Source organism: Epinephelus fuscoguttatus, linkage group LG9 (genome assembly GCF_011397635.1).
Source record: "Epinephelus fuscoguttatus linkage group LG9, E.fuscoguttatus.final_Chr_v1".
Lineage (NCBI taxonomy): Eukaryota > Metazoa > Chordata > Actinopteri > Perciformes > Serranidae > Epinephelus > Epinephelus fuscoguttatus.
In genome coordinates this window covers 26,360,749-26,380,913 of record NC_064760.1, presented here as the reverse complement: position 1 = coordinate 26,380,913, position 20,165 = coordinate 26,360,749, and the positions used below count along the sequence as shown (strand labels likewise).

Here is a 20,165-nt window from a genome sequence, read left to right as displayed (position 1 = left end):
TGGAATAAAAAAACATATCAGTGGCTCTACTGCATTAATTTTGATCCTTTTGTTTTAAGCATGAGTCTGACAGTCTTACATAACTGCAGTGCTAAATAGTATGAGCACTCCTTAAACATTTATGACTGTAATTGTCCAAGATACTGGCAAAGCAAAGAGCATCAGTGCAAGTTTTAGGGCTGAAAATAATTACTGGATGTATAATAAAGATTAAAACATCATGCCGTCAGTAACCAGTTTTGTAATGGACTCCATGACGCCGTGAGAGTGCCAGCCTGTAACCAGTGAGCCCCTGATGGTGCCTCTAGTGAGTGGACTTCAGCCTTCAGTCCCTCCACTCCATTTTAAGAGTAGGCTCCTGGTTAAATGCATGTGGTAGCAATTTTGGGGCTGATAATCCCCCACCCTCCTCTGCCCCGTGGGTCTAAGTAGAAGCCCCCTTTCCCGCACACCCCACCTAGTCTGCCCCCTCGTAAAGTTGTGCCCATTCAGGCACTGCAAAACCTCTCGTTGCCATATAAAAGAGCTGACAAACTGTGGCAGTAAACAATTTTGTTTATGGCAAAACCTCTGTAAACACAGCTCTATTTCCTAAAGCTGCTGAGTGTAATCAGGAGGATGACATACAAGCAGCTGGAATTAATTGACACCAACTTACTGACCATTATAATCAAGCACAGAACCTTTTATAAAAAATGTGACCAAAGGCAAAGTTAAAAATGGAGTCTGGAAAATAAAGACTCAATAAAGATTGGGCCGCTTTCTTTTATGGTCTTAAATCCGATACATACCTACCCGATCTCTGGTCATGCGACCAACAATTACATTGGAAGTCGTGTGTTTATCACGTACAGCCATGGTTTCCCAGGTCATACTTCAGTGCACAGGCTCAGATCAGTCGTCATACAGTGTCTGAGCTATGTGTTGGAACTACTGAAGTCTGCCGGATCCGCATCACTGCTGTGGATGGCTGCCCCAGTCACCAGCAGATACAGCCCGACTGCCAGGCGCTTTCTGACGGGGACGGCTTGCCTACATGACCTGGCAGTCATGCGGCACTTAATAAGGGCACATTCACACCAGGATAGTCCGGGGGACTCGGTTCGATTGGGTGGGGAACATTTGGTTTGGTTCACTTTCACACTGCACTTTTTATAGCGGACCAAACCGCCTGGACAGCATCATGCAGTTACACCAGCTGCTCGTTTGGGGGCAGTATTGCCCAAAGCGACCACTGACCAGGAAGGAAAAAAGCATGAGGAAGAATAAAACCCGGCTCATTGATTGGCCAGCACCGAAAACAGAAATCCATCCCCTTCAGCCAGCTTGGTCACCAAAAAAAAAACACTGCGCTGTGCTCTACGTCACGTCTTCTCTTTGGGTAGTCCGTTTGCTTTTCCAATGTAAACAAATCAAGTGAACCCTAGCGTGATTAACCCAGAATTCAAATGAGCATGTACACCACTCAAAACGAACCAAACTATCCTCGGAAGCGGACCAGGGTTGGTTTTAAGCGGACCAAATAGCGTCAGTGTGAATGCATCCTAAGATACTAGAATGTACTCTGAGACAGTTTTAGAGGAAGTTTTTTTTATGAAGCCCTCCACATTGCAGCCCTCCCATGCCTGACTCCTCCCACAACCACAGAGCAAGTAGCAACAGCTGCAGATAGAGCTAGTGGACTGAAAGCCAGTTTGTAAGCCAGCATCTTATCCTTGAAGCAAACTGCCATTTCTCCCAAAAATACCCTACACACTCTCGCAAATATAAGCAATTATGATGCAGAATGACATCATCGGACCTTCCTACTATGGTGATCAATCAGGATATGAACGCTTTCTGTTGCTCGAGCCTGCATGTGAGACATTTCAGGGGAGAGATCTGTTCACACTGATGTCTTTTCCAGGTTATTTCAAACATAAACATCATCAGTTTTGGAGGAAATATCAGATCTGGAACAAAAAGGTGGAATTTAACGTTAAGCCCTGTAATGTGAAGATAGCATTTCTGTTTCCAAATCACAGTCTGATCAGATTATTTTTCAGCACGAACAGAATCAACAAGTCTATCAAAAAGTTTCGTACACACCAGGAGTTGAGGGACCAGTACAGAATTATTCTTAAGGTAAAGACAAGAGCAAATGATTTCTTTATTTTTAAGATTTTATTAAAATACGGTGTGGAGTTTACCATCGGAAGTTACCATCACAAACATGATTGTTTCTAATAAAAAAGTAAACAAAACAAAAATAAAGCTTAAGAGCCTAGTTACAGGAGATTTTTTTTGTGTTTTTGTTTTTTTTTTTTGTTTGTTTTTGCAGTCTGGTGAAAGAAAAAAAAATTCACAATGAGAGTGAGTGGAAAAAAAAATGTTCACATGTTGTAAAAATACATTTCCCAATTTTAACATTACACACAGTCACTTTCAAACATTCATTCATTCATTCCTTGTTAGATGGTTAGATGTCAGTGCCAAAAGAAAGCGAAACAGGGGGGGGAGAAAAAAAAAAAAAAAAAAAAAAAGTTCAGACCTGTGCACAAAAGGGGGAACGACGGGAGAGCAGTTTCTAAAAACGGAGGAGGCTGTTCTACATTGTGAGGGCGGAAAACTTGGGACGAGGGACACGAGACACAGGGCGACTGCTAGAGGATATGTGTGCATTTGAACCCTGAGAGAGAAGAAGTGATCAATTCTCACCGTAATTTTCTGCTTCTTTTTTTTTTCTTTTTCTTTTTTTTGACAGACCACACCAGTGTCCGCTGTGCCCTCCCCCACCCAGCCCCACTGGGGCTCTGGCAGCAGTGTCAAAGACGCTTTAAGAGCCCCCGAGTGGTGTTGGTGGTGGTGGTGGTGGGTGGGTGGGGAGGCATTCTCACACCCAAGAGTGAAATATCAGCTGTGGCTTTGTGAGCATACACACTGTGCTTATTCGTTAGCCTACGCACGTACACACTGCCGGGCTGACGTGAACTATCCAAAGTTAGAAAAGAAAAACATCTTATTAATAATGCACAGTAAGAATTCACACTGGATTTATGCGTTTGAGCCCAAAACAAACTCTCTACGCGAGGCTAAATGTGGTTCATCAGTGAAAAAGAAATGCAACGTGCTGCAGATTTAGGCCTGTCGGGGTGTGAGGAGCTTTCTGCGGAGCGGCCTGTTTTTTTTTTTTCCACTGGATGTGTCTCCTGACTTCACCTGCTGGGGTCAACTGTATTAAGGCAGTGAGTGGTTCCATGGCGACTTTCTATAACAGCTATTTTTTACAGGGAGAGAATAAGTAAGGCCCAGAGGAGATCAGCTGGAAAAGACAGTTGGGATAAGACGAATTTAAGAAGAAGAAAAAGAAGAAGAAGAAAAAAAAAAAAACACCAGGAGAGGGATCTCGTTTTTTCTCCGAAATGTTTCAGTACAACATGTAGAACACAGACAGCATATTCATAAAAATGAAATCCTACAATAAAACAGAATGGTTTTCATAACAGTGCACTGCTGAACTGAAAAATATATATATAATCATCATCATCAACAGCAAAATTTAAGATTACTATTATGCTCATAATCCGAACTATGGGGGTTATTTTTTAAAAAATATATACTCATCACATGACAGAGGAGCCTAGCATCTCAGGACACAGACATGCTCCATGTCTCTCATAGACTCTGAGGGAAAACTGTACATCACTGGAAACTGACCACGACAAAAATGGCAACTCGGGTTGAAAACACTCTGAGGGGCAGGAAAGGCCGGGGAGCAGAGAGAAACAGCAAGATGACACAAATTCTTTAAGCCAATAGTATTTCCCCTAAAAAATTACCTCACATGCACTATAGATAGAGCAGCCTGACAATGAGGGGAGGGGGGTGTTAAAACAAAACTGCATCTACTACTACTGTTCTAGTAAAGAAAAAAAAAACAAAAACTAGCAGACCACGACGACCGCCTTTTGTTTTTCCTTCTTTTTTTTTTCCATAGCCAGTAAGATGGAGGTCGAAACACGTCAACTACAGCCTGAAGTCTAAAAATGGGAAAGCGTTGTGCTGAATTTTTCCACAATGAGGAAATAAAAGGTAAAGGCAAAGAGATACGCATTGGTTTCGAAGCCTGAGTATTCAGTGACCTATAGCGAACCTACGAGGATTTTGTCAATTCATTTCATGGGGCAATGCTTCTTTTTTTTTTTATTGTATCATTACTGCTACAATTTCACAACCCTTCTGGTAAAGAATAGTAAAGAAGTATCTAGAAAATCTGTACAAAAAATAAAAGGGTATGCACGGTACATTCAATATCTGTTACTGAGGTACTAGAAAGGTGTTCCCTTGACACCAGGGCAACAGCGTTAAAGAGTTACTCCTAGGGACTATTCCTTTGGAAAGACAATAGCTTGTTATCATAACAGGGTGAGGGAACATACAGACACGCATACAAACCCACACATACACACACGCACACACACCACTGTCATTAACAAAGCCAGCATGCAAGAACACTGTCCCGTTGCTCCTACAGGGAATCTAGACTCTACTGTCCTCTCACGCTTAAAGGAATTGGTGGATGCATACTGGTTCATGAGCGATGTGTAGGGTGGGCCATGACAGTGGGAGAGGAGTGGAGGGTGGGTGGGTTGGTGCAGGGTTGGTGGTGGGGTGCAGTGAGATCTTGTTAAACAATAAGGCGGTAGTCGATCCCTGCTCACCCATCCTGTGTTCTGAACGTTGGCAGTGTGTGATCATGTTCTTCATCACTACAACTAACCTGTAACTGTCAGACTGAAATTAGCTGCGTGCAAGTCTCTCAGCTCTGTGCGGTCAGACGGCGCCCTCTGCTGGCATGCTGTCGCCTTTCCAGCCAGAGAAAAGCTGCTGAACTCTATTCTGTGTGGGCACCACGTGTAAAGACCTCACACATATAGCACTCCAGCTGCTGGCATGAGATGATGCCTCGGTGCTCTCTGATATGACACTATTATCTCATTACAAAACAACCCACGAGGGGGCGAAGCATGTGTAAATACAGGGGCCCTAAAACTGACAAAGGATGCCGGGTATCACCATCAGAAGTATGAGCCGAGCAGATATAATACACTCTGACAGTCTGAGAGAGCGCCACGCTGACGGCATAATGGATCCCTCTGCTGAGCAAGCGGACGACAGTACCAGGGAGAGCTAAGGGCCAAACTGGGCTAAGGGGTAGCTGGACGCCTGGTGGGGAGGACAGGATGTACGGTTTGTGATTCTGTCTGGTTCACTTTAGTACACATTTTCCCCCCTCACAAGAAAGGTGGAGGGGGAGGGAAGAGAGAAAAGAAAAAAAGAAGAAGAAGAAGAAGAGAGCAGTAACATGAGCCATTAATGTACAAAGGGGGGCTTCAACCTTTCTGCCTCTGTGCCTCTACCGGTCAGAGTCAGAGGACTGCAGGAGGCGGCAGACTGTAAAGCCTCATGTCAGAAATGCTATTTTTTTTTTTTGTTTTTTTTTTTTACAAACAAACAAACAATAACACCTAGATCCACAACAGGTCAACTTTCCATTAAAACAACAGCCAACTAAGGATATAAACCAATCCAATCATTGAATCCTTGAGAACACAGTTATTGCTGACGTTGTGGGGGAGTGAAGGGAGGGGGAGGGGATGGCAGGTGAGTGGGGGAGATGAGGACGAGGATGGAGGGATGTGTGTGTTCCTGGGGTGTGGATGGGATGGGGCTAGCTGTGGATAGGTCACTCCTGGGCTGGTTATGTGTGATCTGAGGAACAAGACTGTGTAGCTCCACATCAGGTCAAACTGGCGCTGCCGATGTACTGGAGGGTCGGGCTGTGTCTGATGCTGGGAGGTGGAGGGGGTGGTTTCCAGAGGCGACGGAATGTGCTGGCGGCGGCAGGGGGGGCTATTGGTCGGAGGGGATGTCTCTGTCGGCTTCGGCCTTATTAGGAGAGGGGGCATGAGGCGGGTGGGAGACAGGGGCGATGCCGTGTGCCAGGGTTCCTGTAACAAGGCTCTCAACCCCCGCGCCCGCTCCTGGGAGACCCCCTGCTGCTGCAACATTGATCAGACCTGGGGGAAATCTGAAACACAGATGAAAAAGAAATTACGATAGCTGCTTACACCCGAGCCTGATGTGAAACCCCTGTCTTTTCATAGCTTCTACATCCAATCCTCTCACCTGTAAGTGGCTCCATTAAGCTCTGGGTGAACAGTGGCTGCCTCCATGCTGGGCCACTGAGAGGCTGCCATCAGGTACTCCTTATTGACACAGTTCTTCAGACTGTCAGGGATACGCCCTAGAGCAGGGAAAACAGACCATTACTTACTACACTTACTTACTATTACATACTTTTGTTGTCCGACTACCTAATCAGTGCCAGAGCTGTGTCCGGATCTGAATTTTCCGGGCCAATGCTGACTTATCAGCTTCCCATCTATGCATGTGTATATCTCCTCTCCTTTTTTTGGATTTGATAAACACTCAACATTACCATTGACGCCTTTTTCCCCCACTACACTTATATGTTATTCTCGCCTGCTGTCCAGCTATACGTGCCTGAGTCCACATCTTTAAATTCACCCACCCCACTGAGTGGCATCGTGACGTAAAACAGCTCTTTCCCAGTTGACATTCCATTGATCCAATGAGAGCCATGGGGATACTAATGATTAGCCAATCAGTGCCACTGGCGGGACTAACGTAATTACCGAGCTGTTGTCAGGAGGTGTGTCGGAACCAATTAGGAGCCATAACAATGTCAACCACTGAACACAAAATTGACGCTGCTACTGAGTGTGTTCAAAATTGATATGTCTGCTCAATATTGCCCAACATTGTAGTTTGTTTTTACTTGCCTTGCTCCACTCTTTAAAGCTGATGTTATATTCAGGCAGATACGTTGGTCTCTAGTAACTGGTTAAGGAAACTCAAATCCCCATCCTCCATGTAAACTGGTCAGAGTAAATATAATGGCCTTTTATCACACTAAACCTAACAACAGTGGCATCCTGTCACCCCAGTGTGCGATTTTAGACAGCATGCCTGCATCGCGGAAACAAAAGAGGTGTGACGTGTGTGATATGTAACAACGTTGGCCTCTAGTGACATAAAACATATGCGTTGGCATCACTTTATAAACAATAACAATAGCAAAACATGGCGGTAACAACCATTTACCATCCCTGTTTTATAGCAGCTGTTCTCGTCCTCTGCTCAGGGGATGAGGAGCTCCCAGACCTCATTGTTTTCCCAGTTTGTAGATATTTTCAGCAGATTCTTCTTCTTTGAGTTAGCGGCTAACTAGAGCCGACCGATTTATCAGTTGGACGATTTTATCGGCCAGTATTGGCCTTTCCTAGTTTTCAGTATCGGTGAATTTGTTCTCACTTATCAATAACAATGTTGCTACTTTGTTGATTACTCGTGTAATGAAAGACAGCACTCCAAGGAGGAGATGTAACAGTCACCAAGTTACCACACTAATGGTTGAAACTATAAAACAGCTCAAAAATGACAATCACCGACATACGCCACCATATTCTGAACAGACAAATCACAAACATGAATATAAAGTCCTATTTTCATTCTAGAACACGTAACATAAAACTTAGAAGCTGTACACATGCTGCGTCTTTAACCACCTGGGACACATGGGTTTGAGCACTGAGTGCATCTCTTGTGCCTACTCTGGGCCAATTTTCAAGAGTGCTGAAGTTGCTAAGCAACCATAACAAGCACCATATCATGGCCTACTAACATGAAATCCTGAGTGCAGAGCTTGACTTCTTCCTTTTTTAAGTGTGTTGGCTTTAAGTGTTGTCCATGACACAGATGTAAAGCTCTGAGTAGCCCTGCACTAAAATGATCAACTTCTTCTCTGTATTTACCACAGACTGATATTTATGGAAGGGAAAGATGTCTGTCAGCTGTGATTGGTTGATCCCAGTCACATGACATGCAGTGCTTGATGCTGTGCTCCAAAAGTTGAAGTCGAAAAATAGTAGGGCTGGGGTGACGCGTTGGTTCAAACAAAAAAAAATGGCGGTGTACAGCGGCAGCAGCAGTGCTGTGCTATTGTGCTATGGCCTACTCAAGTGCCTGAACGCAACACAGGCTCCGCTCCTGACTGTGTAATCAGTGCCGTGCTGCGGGTTTGGGCCGGGCTCAGTTATAATTGTCTCACTCGGGTCAGATGTTTCAATAAATGTTAATGTTAATAAAAGATGTTTTGGTATTCAAATAGTAAATAATTGATAATCGAAAAATTAAACATTGATTAGTCAATTAATCGAAAAAATAATTAGATTAATCGTTACAAAAATAATCGTTTGGGACAGCCCTAAAAAATAGGCGCATCTGTTGCGAGAGCACAGAAAATGCAGCGTCTGTACGGCCCTTTAAACTACTTCCTAGACTCTAGATAAACACTAGACAGGCATGATGGGAAATGAGGGCAGTCCCAACACTACAAGACTCTGAGCACCAGCACCCAGGTGCAATTTACAGCTGATCTGACCTCGGAGCAGAGTGAAGCAATGCCATCAAGTTCCAAACTAACTAGATATAATGCTGGAAAGTTAAACACTGACCCCTTCCTTTTTACTTTCCAGCAAAACTGTAATACAATTCTGTCACTGACAGCCCTAATGCTTATCATTTCAGTCTGCTGTGTTAGCAAGATAGCGAACCAGATAAAGCCTATCAGAGCAGTCAGTAACACAGTAGAATAAACTGCAGTCAAGCCAGCAGTCACTTGCAAAGACAGCTCATGGGGAGAGCTAGCTATGGACCTAGCAAAGTTAGAGGAGGGATACATGTGCAGCTATCATTGGCATTCACATTTTTACTGTACACATTTAGAAATATCTAAAAATCTTTATGTTAAGTCCCACATTTATACCTTGAAATGATTTCTTATCTGAAACTTGAGCTGGGTGCTATAAAAACACACTGCTCTGTAATTCCTGACAATAACTGAAATATTTGTGTTTATATATCGCTGACAGGAGAAGTGAATAAAATCAATCATCTATTTACAATGCAATGTTCTGCTGGGAAATTTTGGGTCCCGGCACTCAACACACACACTGCCCTCCCAAACACTGTTGCAGACCAAGTGCATCTCCTCATGGCAACTACACACCCTGATAGCAGTGCCCCCCTCCCCCCTGACCTGCCCTCCAAAGTCCGCAAATTCAAATGTGATAGGGCAATCATGAGACGGGCTGGACAAGTCCAATCTATGGAGACCCCACCTCGCAACCCACAGGACACCCTCAGAGGTCTGGTGTCTTTGCCTTGACAGGTCAGGGCCAAGTCTGACCCAAGAAGGACCAACCATGAATGGCCTTTCAAGGCACGGACACAGGAACTCTGACATACCGCCACATCCCATGGATGCTCGATCAGCTTGGGATCAGGACAATTTGGAGACCAGATTAACACCTAGAGCTCTTTGTCCCGTTCCTCAGGCCATTCCTGAGCAGTTTTTTCTGTGTGGCATGGCACACTGTCCTGCTGTGGGGACACTGCCATCAGGGAGTGCCATTGCTATGAGGGGTGTAGTTGGACTGCAGTGGTGTTTGGTGGGTGGTGCAGGTCAAGTGACATGAATGCCAGGACCAAAGGCTTCCCAGCTGAACGCAAATTATAACGGACAGAAAAAATTTTGATCATTACTTTGTACAATCAGCGGGGCTATTATGGAGTATATTATATGATATACTGAAGTCAGTTATAGGAGCACTGAGGACTTCAAAATTGCAAGCGGCTGACACTTCTCCCATGTGCCAAGTGTGAACTCCTGGTTAGGGTTCCTCTCATATTTATTGTTCAGGAGGTTTTTAACCAGGAGCTGATTATCGGCAGAGGTCTCCTCCTCTCTAAAATAATCTGACCTAGCAAAAACCGGTGAAAATACTGAAAAAAGCTGTTTCACTTAACAAATAATTGGTTTTGCAATGCTGTTTGGCTCATCAAAGACTTGAAAAAACTTATCTAGAGCCAGTGTTTGGTTTGTCCATTCTGGGCTACTGTAGAACCATGGCGGTGCAACATGGCAGACTCCTTGAATAAGGACCCACTCCCTATGTAGATTTAAAGGGTTCATTCTACGGTAACAAAAACACAACAGTTTTTATTTTCAGGTGATTTTATACTACTATAAACATGCATGTTAAATTGTATTCCATTTTTGCCATTGTCTCCCCCTACACACTATCCCTCGAAGGGATCATCCATCATCGTTTATAACCCCTTTTATACATGAACTTAGTTCTGGAAATGTAGTGGCGTTGGATTTGTGTAGTTCCTGTATCTTTATAATGAATTCATTTTAGTAAACATGGTGTCTACAGGTGTTAGATACTTATATTTAACGCTTTTTAAAACCTTTTCAATTAAATTTTACTAAATGTAAGACTAGTTTTTGGACAAATCATCTATTCTTTTTCGAGCATTGCAGGTAAGTGTAAGTTAAGTAGTATATATGGGGTCCCACACAGAGGCAGGTTTCATGAGGAATAATATATAGGAATAAGGTTATTAGAGTGGGTCAGGTTAATCTGCATTTTGTTAAGAGGTAAGTCAGATTTGTCATCAGAAATGTGGACTCCACGCACAAGAGCTTGACTCATTTTGACGAAAAGAAATAAAAAGAAAATTAGATTAAATGTTTCTGACGATTAAGACCTCACAAATTCAACTGAAGACTACTTCATGACTTTTAAGGCCTTATATTTATCAATATTCATTTGAGACATTTTAAGATTTTTTAAGGACACCCTGGTAAAACAACAGGCTTGATCCTGTAAGTGAAAAGTGTCTTACCAGTGATGGCGCGGCGAACCTCCCTGGCTGCCTCCTCACGAGCTTCCACGGACGCCTGCTCACTGTACCAGGATGTATGTGGGGTACAGATCAGGTTGGGGGCATCCTTCAGAGGGCCTGTCGAAAAACTGTTAAGAAAGGGGGAAAGGCTGTTATGGAGACAAGCAATGAAGCTGTGTGTCGTGCACAGCTGTTGGGTGTGTCTTGTGTATCGTGGTTACCTGAAAGGTTCTGTCTCATGCACGTCCAGGGCAGCCCCTCGTATCCGGCCTTCTTTCAGGGCTTGAGCCAACGCTTTCTCGTCAACCAGACCGCCTCTTGACGTGTTCACCAGGAAGGCTCCCTGACGCATCTGCATCACAGAGTGAGCAAAAAAATATGATTCATCTATTGGGAGCAGACCACACAGGAAAGGGCTGAAACTTGAGATCTACAGCAACATACAACAGCACAGACTGAAATCATCTGGCACAAACATATATTTTTTTAATTTGTCCAATCTATAAAACAGACTTCCCTACAATATCAGAGCAGTGTTTGATTCAAAGTTGTCTTTACTGTCTAAACAATTGTGCTACAAAATTGTTAACCAAGTGTTTGAGTCAGGATTTGAAACTACATTAAAAACAATCTAATTCTCACTTGAAAAGTTTGAGCTTCCATCTTTTATTTGAACAATAGCAACCAACTGAACTAATAAATGGTTCAGCATTCTGCATATCAGACTGACACATTTTTCCATTCCTTACACTGTTACACTGTAAAACAAAAGGGAGGGCTCACATTATGAAAGGCCATTGTGCTGATGCAGGAATTTACTTTGCTGATGCAGGCTTAATAACGCAAGAATTTATATTATTTCCTCTATAAATTCTACAGCTAATCCTTTAATCACGCCCACAGAAAAAAAAGAGGACAGAACTTGCACAAATGTCATTTAAAAAACACAACAGACTTCATAAGTGATTTTTTAAATTTCTACTTTTAAATTGGATAAAATCAAACTCCAAACCACTGACACAAAAATAAAAATCTGATCTGATGCCTTTCCTAATCACTTTGACATTTGAGGAGGTCGTCATGAGGTGGCAAACATGAGTCAAAATTTGTTTCTCGCATATTCAGAGGGCACCCACGAACCTGTTTGATGGTGAAGTCATTAATGAGGTGGTGGTTGTGCTCGTTGAGGCTGCAGTGCAGGGAAACACAGTCAGAGTGGATAAGCAGATCCTGCAGAGTGGCCATGCGCTGCAAGCCCAGTGAGCGCTCCACACCATCAGGCAGGTAGGGGTCATAAAAGATCACACCAAAACCAAAGGCCTTAGCCCGCAGAGCCACCGCTTGGCCAACGCGCCCTGGAGGACAAAAGAAATGTTGCTTACAATCACTGTGGTGCCATCATTGGAAAATAACATAAAAATCAACCTTTCATTTAAGCAAAAATACCAAACAGGTCTTTCTGTCTGACTATCAACTGTCAGGCTTTGATTTAACCAATCTAATATAGCACAAAATAATCTTTGTTCAATAACAAGTCAATTAAATAAAAACAATCCCTGATTTAAGGAATTGTTGGGAAACCTGGCTTTGATCAGGACAGCTCTGTAAACACTCTTCACTCACCTAGGCCGATAATGCCCAGCGTTTCACCGCGGATACGTGCAGCACCGCCAGCTACCTCCCTGATCTGCTCCACACTAGAGGCACGGGTTCCCTCCCTGAGGGCCTGGTGCATCCAGGTGACTCGCCTGTACAGGTTGAGGATCAGACATAGCGAGGTGTCGGCTGTCTCCTCCACTGAAGACGCTGGCACGTTACAGACTGCAATGCCTGAATGACCGGTTCAAAGTAGGAAAAAAATATCAGGCGCTCTGCGTGTTACTCCATGTGTGAGCTTGTGGTTGACCGTGTGTTTTAAGTTCCACTCACTCACCTAGCTCAGCAGCTGCTTTGATGTCAACGTTGTCGAAGCCGGAGCCAATCCTGACAATCACGCGCAGGCCTTTAAACTTTTCCAAGTCATCTCTGGACAAAGTGATGGTGTGGTAGAGAAGAGCAGCCACTGCCTCATTTAGCACCTACAGAGCACAAATCATAAATCAGTTGATTATCATCACATTAAACCGATCTGAACGCTTAAATATTACACCACTTCAACAAGGAACAAAGGGACATTAGAGCCACACAGCTTGGCTAGATGTCCCAGTGAAGAAGTGTGGGTGTTGAAGCAGTTGTTTTTTCTTTTGGGTACGGTGCAAATGTTAATCATTTTCACACTACGTCAGAATGAAATAAAAATCTGAATTGAGATGGACTGAGATGAGAGTGTAGGTGTGTGTGTGGATCTGCTCTACCTTCTCATGAATCTCTTGTGTGGACTGGGCATCGCAGAAGGCCACTGTGGCCACATCCTTGAGGATGGGCATTTCCACAGTGCAGTCGCGCCCGTCCAGCAGGGCAACCAGGGGCCGTGGGTGCATTGGCCCGTTCAGGATGGGGGGTCGGATACCTGAGTTCAGCAGGAGGAAAACGTTGTTCATGTTGGTCATTGAATGAGCAAGAGGTTAAACATTCAAAGACCATTACAAATCCGGGGCAAAAAAAAAGAAAAAAAAAAAAGAATAAGAAAAGTTACTCAAATCAAATTAAAAGACTACAAACAACAAGTTTTAATCCAAATCTTCCTGCAGCGATAACTTGCTGGTGACACGTGGTGTACACAGCTACCAGCCGCTTGCATTTCAGAAAACATCAAGGTTAACCTGGAGATCAGTGACTCAACAGTCTGCATGTCCCATGTCTGGACTAACCAGCATGATGCAAGTCATCATACCCTCACAAAAATCCCCCTGCACACATGACTAAAGTTAACGGGGCTAACTGCCACACTCCTTAGACAATAATAACTCAGACTTTTATGACTCTCTTTTTCCAACACATCCACCTCCACCAACACCCTAAGGGAGCCGCAAGGAGGATGTGTGTAAGTGTGCGAGTGTTCTACGGTTACAAAAGTGATGTGTAACTAAATCTGTGATGGGGCATGGAGGCAGTCCAGCATCCTGGCCTATTTGGTATTGAACTACAGCTCTGTTTGGTAATGCCCGGAGCCAGCATACGCCGTTCAGCTTTCATCGATCCATCTCCGTTCTACGCAGGCCCTTCGGCTCCTCATCAGGGGAAAGTTAGATTTTGGTTAATGGAGCAGAAATCTGGGAACCTGACCTTCCACTGTATGAGAAGTGCACACACAGAGAGGAGTAGGGCGGGAGGGGGAGAGGGGATGGAGTGTGGCGGCTGGGGGAGGGGTGGAGAAAACTGCGGGGTCTCAGAGAGGAGGCGGCGGGGGTTCATGAGGGGGTCTGAGTCATGACCTAAATTCTCCTGTCTGGAAGAGTGCCACCTTCCTATTTTTCTGGTTCTCCCCTCTCTTCAAACATATACAACAAATACATACACCTTACTAGCAAACATCTGCACATTAGGCTCATGTGCACCATAGCCTTTTATCTTTACACCAACGAGGGTAATGTTGCATGTCAAAAACAAATCAAAGCCATACATAAATGCCACATCTCTGCCAACGCGTTGGTGTTTAAATTAGAGGAAATTGATACAACGGCTATATCTGCAAATGCTTTTTACACCTCTCTCTGTCCTCCTCTCAGCAGTTCTTGGCTTGGACTGGCCCCACACATACACCAGTACACACTATCTTGTCCCTGCTGTGTGACAGGTGTGTGTGTGTGTCCCAGGGTGGGGGAGAGTGTCTAGCTGGAACATTTACTTGGACAGAGGGCAGGAGGTAATGGTGAGACTGCAGAGGAGGGAAGGGAGCTGGTAGCCGAGGGTGGAAAACAAATATTTGTGAACACTTCCTCTGACGTCTGAGCATTTCCCAATGCATGCATGAAATGCACACTGGCAAAGAAGAAAGAAAAGCATACAGCCTGGCAGGGTTATAAAAATGTGCTACAATGTACTACCCTGCTGCCGTTCAGCAGGCGGATTCACATTCACTGCAGATGGCTCAAGAATGCTAACAGGCCTACTGCTACACGCTGAACACACAAAGAGACGCTTACGATGTAGAAAAACCCAAAGGGATTCATCACAAAGACGGCCACTGAAAAAAGTAGTTGTGGAAATATACAAGTAGGGCTACACAAAGAGTAATTTGAGAAAAGGACACTGGCATACCCGAGGCCTACTAAGCACAAGCATGGCCGCACACACAATACAATTCATTCAGTGATTCATTCATTCTCCCTCCCTCTCCCTTTCTTTCCCCTCGCTCCCTCCTCCTCTTCTCTCCCCCTCTGGCCGCAGTTGGAGGAGTAAGAGGTGAGGGGGGAGGGGCAGCAAACGATGATAATGCAGCAAGCAGCGGTACTCCACCCAGACACAGCTAGACACACACACGGTTATTCAGTTCCTTCTCAACGGCTGCGACACCACCGATACGCGCTCAACATTAAAGGGGAAACTGCAAACACATAGCTGCTCCACACCCAACCCTTAGCTCTCTCCCCCCCCCACACAGATCACAAATTTCAAAAACACATGCCAAAATAGAAAACACATGAACACCAGGCCTAACCTTGCATTATGAAGTCTGTGAGCCTGTCTTCCTCTCTCTCTCCCTCTCCCTCTCTCGCCTTGCTCTCCCTCTATCGCTCTTTTTTCCTCCCTCTCTCTCTGTCAGCCTGCTCTTGGCTGGCTGGATCCCAGCTGTCATCCACGCCCAGCCCCTCCCCCACAGCCAGCCTCCAATCACGGGCAACCCCATTGAGGGCCAGCCAACCAGCACTAACCTCATTAGCATAACCCAGGCCGAGGCCGAGGGCGGTTTGGGCTGTTGTCGTTTTTTAAAGAGACAGCTGGCCCGTTTCCCTGTAGCTGCGGCCACGACCCTTCACCTTGTCCTCTCCCTCTCACCCGTCTCCAGAGACTCACCCAGACTGTTCCCTCCATTTTAGTACACCATTATGTCTCATCTACCATCGTCTACTCTCCACTCCACAACAGCTCAAAATATCGTCTCTTCGAGAAATCTATACCGTACCATCCATGACTACAATGACTTGTAGCAACACAAAAAGTTTACATATTTTCCATTACCCTCAATATGTAATATAGTGCTAAACATCCATCTGTGCATTCCTTGCATTCCAATTAAACAAAAGAAACAGACAAACAGTAACCTGCTCCACTCTCAAACGCACTAGGCAGGAGTAAGAAATACAGTCAGGGTTGGTATTACAAGCAGTCAGATCACAACCCAAGTAAAGGGCATTGCTCATCTCTATGAACAGATATCTACATATGCATTCAGAATTTGTAGGCAACAGGATTAGATTTTGGTATCGGAAGTATTCTGCTTTCCAATTTTAGTCTGTTTGTAATATTAACTATTCACATTTGAGCGGGCTTTGGTTGCATGCAGTTAACAGTCCGTGGGGAGAGAAAAAGAGGCGAAACGCATTGGCTCGAATGCAAACTAAAAACCCACTGACAATCATCTGATGACAATTTTGCTTTTGATTAGCCTATTTTTAAACATATCTGCACTACGGCTGCAACGATTAGTCGACTAATCGATGACTAATCGACTATTAAAATAATCTGTGACTATTTTAGTAGTCGACTAATCGGTTTGAGTCATTTTTCATAGAAAAGTACTATAAAAGTACCCCAAAATACTCTTGTTGCAGCTTCTTACGTTCAGATATTGGCAGCTTTACACACTCTCCCATGATGGTGAACTAAAACCCTTTGGCGTGAGTATGAAACAAAACATTAGATGACATCATTTTGGGGTTTGGGAGAGACAGACCATCATTTTTCAACATTTTAACACATTTTTCGATAAAATGATTAGTCGACTAATAGAAGAAATAATCGACAGATTAGTCAACAATGAAAATAATCGTTAGTTGCAGCCCTAATCTGCACTTTAATGCAAACATCTGTTTACATCTGCACAGTCGAAGAATTATAGAAATTAGCCGAAATGTCGTGTGAACCTAAACCACCTAAAAACATAGTATCAGTGCTTACGTATTGTGTGGAAAAACGTTCGTTGCTAATCGAACTGAAAAGAATGACGGTTCACGGAAGAGGAAGTCTTGGCCTTGATATTCGGATATCCGTTGGCTACACCGAAACCTCTCAATTACTGGCCGATGCCCCCAAAAGCTTAATCGACATCAAACAAAAGCCGTTGGGTTCTAAAATTGGGGTCACCACAGACAAGTGTGTTAACCAGTAGATTTTCAGCATCATAACACAAAAGAATTTTATTAAAACCACAACATTCCTAGAGCTGCAGGACGATATATTAAAGCAACCATTATATAGAAGGTTTATACGAATATAGTATGTGTCTGTCAGCATCTGATTTAAAAGAATGCGACAACTTTTACCTTTTTTTTTTTTTTTTTAGTTTAAAGGAATGTTGCACCCACAAAATGACCATTTATAAGTCAATCAGTCATGCTGTGTTACCTTGAATTCATGACAAAAACTCTGAAACTTTGCTTTTCTCACGTGCCTCCATGGAGAACAGCGACCATGTGGATTTGTTGAATGGGGATCACATTTAACAGTAGCAAAGCTATATCAAAACATGTGTTCATAAACTCTTACACACTTCAAGCACTCATGCAGTATAGTCTAAGTCTAATTTATTCTTGTATATATGCTCAGTGCTTCCCAAACATTTTCACTTTTTCGGTAAATCCTTACTATTTTAAACTAAACTGAAAGTGAAACTTATACATGGCCTCTTCACAGCCAGATTCAAATATATGATTTTTTAGCGAAAAATGTATGTTTGAAAAGTACTGAGCTTACAACTGGATAAATGAGACTTGGATTATACTGCAAGAGTTGTGTGTGAGTGCATAAACCGATGTTTTGGTATAGTTTTGCTGTTGTTAAACGTAGTCCCTAATCAGTCAATAAATATATGTACATATATCTCAACATGTTCATCATTTTCCATGGAGGCATGTGAGAAAATGAATTTCTTCACAAATTAAAAGTAACATGGTGTGACTAAGTGATTTACAAATGGTCATTTTGAGGGTAAAATATTTCTTTAAATAAGAAAATTCTGCCCCCACTATGGTCAACCTACATATATATTACACAGCTGCAGCCTGCAGCTAAAAATGTTGTGGTTTCCCCTAAATGGAAACAGCAAAAACACACATATCTTTTGCAATCATGTATGAAAGATGTGTTATGTTAGCACAGCAAGGCCTAATTGTGTGACTGTATGGGTATGATGACCTGGGTATAAAAAAAAGTAAGATCTAATTTAAGTACTTTAATGAAATATACTTAATAAACGCAATCTCCTACTTTTACTTTGTGTATGAGTATTAATGAAATCTCACCCTCACAGATGCGGTCAAGTCTCTGCCGCTTGACCTGTTTGTGTTTGTCCATCAGAGCCATAGACCACGCAGTCTGAACCTGGGACAGAGAAGAACAGATCCAAGTGCTATGGAGCCCCTTTAACGTTGTCCACTTAGTTTCACCTGCACAAAGAAAATAAAAATCATAATTTACTTGTTTATCTTTCCACATAGAGCTATGTGAATAATATGTTCTTAAGAAAAAGTGATTAAAACTGTCAAAATAAGGGCTGAATTGCATGTGCTACAAATTTGAAGACTAACTTTTACAGGCATGAAAATAATATACTCATGTTGGAACTTCTAAAACAAAGACATAATACTAAAGAACTTGAAGAATCCAGGCTAAACAGCAAATTTTACATAGACTATATTCATCAAGAGAAACAAGTTAATGTGGATGATTTCTACAGTGACAGACTGCAGACAGATACTAACCTGACGAACAATGTCCTTGTGCCAGTCAGATTGACAACTTAGTTTACACTGTAAACAAAGGAAAGGCAGATAGATCTCAGAATATGACAACAGGTGTCTTGTTAAAAAGACAATAACTCCATATTAGCAACACTTGCAGAATTACATATGCAACAGCCAGTAAAAATGCAGTATTATATGCATCCCTGGCGAAAACCTTGTTTTGATAAAGGTAATTTGTGCACGAGTCATTCAGGACTAGCTCATACTGGCCGGTACTTTGCTTTTACATTTTAACACTGCTCTCTGTTTAACCTGTTAGCATTTTTGATCACAGTCTACAACTTTGAGGGAACTTTGCATTAATAACACAAGTCTCTCGCACAATGCACTTAAAAAAGTTATACAACACCGCTATCAGTCGACGTTAGTTGACAGTACGAGTCGGTAACTTAACAATAACTTGACGTTAATTGTTAAAGTATCAAAGACACTCGTTAGCAGCCAAGTTACCGTTAACTAGCTAACTAGCATATGTTGTCAGCTAACCCGTTCTCAGCTAGCTATCTGTAATATCAAATGGTGGCTAATATGAACATGCTGCATGCAAATACTGAAGCTATTTAACTTGTGTTAGGTGGCAAGTTGATAACAATTAGTCGGTTCGCACTGGGGTACTTTAGCTTGCAACAACTTTTGAGTCGCGGTCCGGGCTAATGCTAACTAAATACATAGAACCGCAGCTAGCTAGCCGATGTTGGCTAGCTAACCCAAACACAAACACTTGAGTACTTTAAATAGCTAACATTTTAATTACAACTACAAATTCTCCCTAGCTCCCGAATATACAGAGCACACTGGTGTTATTTAGCTCCCACTAAGTTGTGAAGCGTGTCAATAAAAACAAAAACAAAACCCATAGCTACATGTATGAGGCGTTTGCAGCATTGCTAACGTTAGCTAGCCAGCGCCGTTAACTAGCGTGCCGCTGTGTGTGGGAGAGATGCAAGCGGAGGGGGAGCCCATTTCGTCCGATTTGTTATCAGCGAGTGGCGCTACAATGTGAAATATCTGACCCAGAAGCTACACAATTGATTAATTCGACAGGGAAAATGGGAATCGTCCGCATGACTGAACTCAAGCAGGACTACTTTGACACCCGGTGACCGAATCTTGCAAAAATTGTCAGTTATTTACCCCGGATAAACTCTTTCAAGAGTGCTGAGACAGTGTGCGTGCGTCGGTGGTGTTCCCTCTCTCCCGATCGCCATGAAATTAGACAAAAGAGGAAGTGGCTTGTCGGTTGGGGGGGGGGGGGGTGTCACACAGTCTTCTGTGAAAAAGCATCGGCCAACTGGAAGGAGCGCCCTCACCTTCCACGGCGGAACGGCAGTCTTGATCTGACAAAGACCTGTGAGACTCATCAGTGCAACATGTCTGCTTACATAGTTATAGAACTTTAAAAAAAAAAAAAAAAAAACAACTTTGCTGCACTTCAACTTTATC

The 20,165-nt window shown here is 43.3% G+C and overlaps 1 protein-coding gene across 3 annotated transcripts; it reads right to left on the bottom strand.

Moving 5' to 3' along the window:
* Nucleotides 1–2,331: 2,331 nt before the first annotated feature.
* On the bottom strand, nucleotides 2,332–19,961 carry ctbp1 (C-terminal binding protein 1). Of its 3 annotated transcripts, none has more exons than XM_049585393.1 (11): nucleotides 19,857–19,961; nucleotides 18,681–18,728; nucleotides 18,222–18,365; nucleotides 13,173–13,327; nucleotides 12,752–12,896; nucleotides 12,442–12,648; nucleotides 11,959–12,173; nucleotides 11,040–11,170; nucleotides 10,819–10,946; nucleotides 6,169–6,286; nucleotides 2,332–6,070 (listed from the first exon to the last, which is right to left on the bottom strand). In XM_049585393.1, exons 3-11 carry the CDS (start codon nucleotides 18,280–18,282, stop codon nucleotides 5,893–5,895), a joined length of 1,338 nt encoding a protein of 445 aa, XP_049441350.1. In that variant the 5' UTR covers nucleotides 18,283–18,365; nucleotides 18,681–18,728; nucleotides 19,857–19,961; the 3' UTR covers nucleotides 2,332–5,892. The 3 variants fall into 3 exon arrangements, with proteins under 3 accessions (XP_049441350.1, XP_049441351.1, XP_049441352.1); XM_049585394.1 differs by lacking the exon at nucleotides 19,857–19,961 and adding an exon at nucleotides 19,586–19,804; XM_049585395.1 differs by lacking the exons at nucleotides 18,222–18,365; nucleotides 18,681–18,728; nucleotides 19,857–19,961 and adding an exon at nucleotides 15,419–15,574.
* Nucleotides 19,962–20,165: the final 204 nt, after the last annotated feature.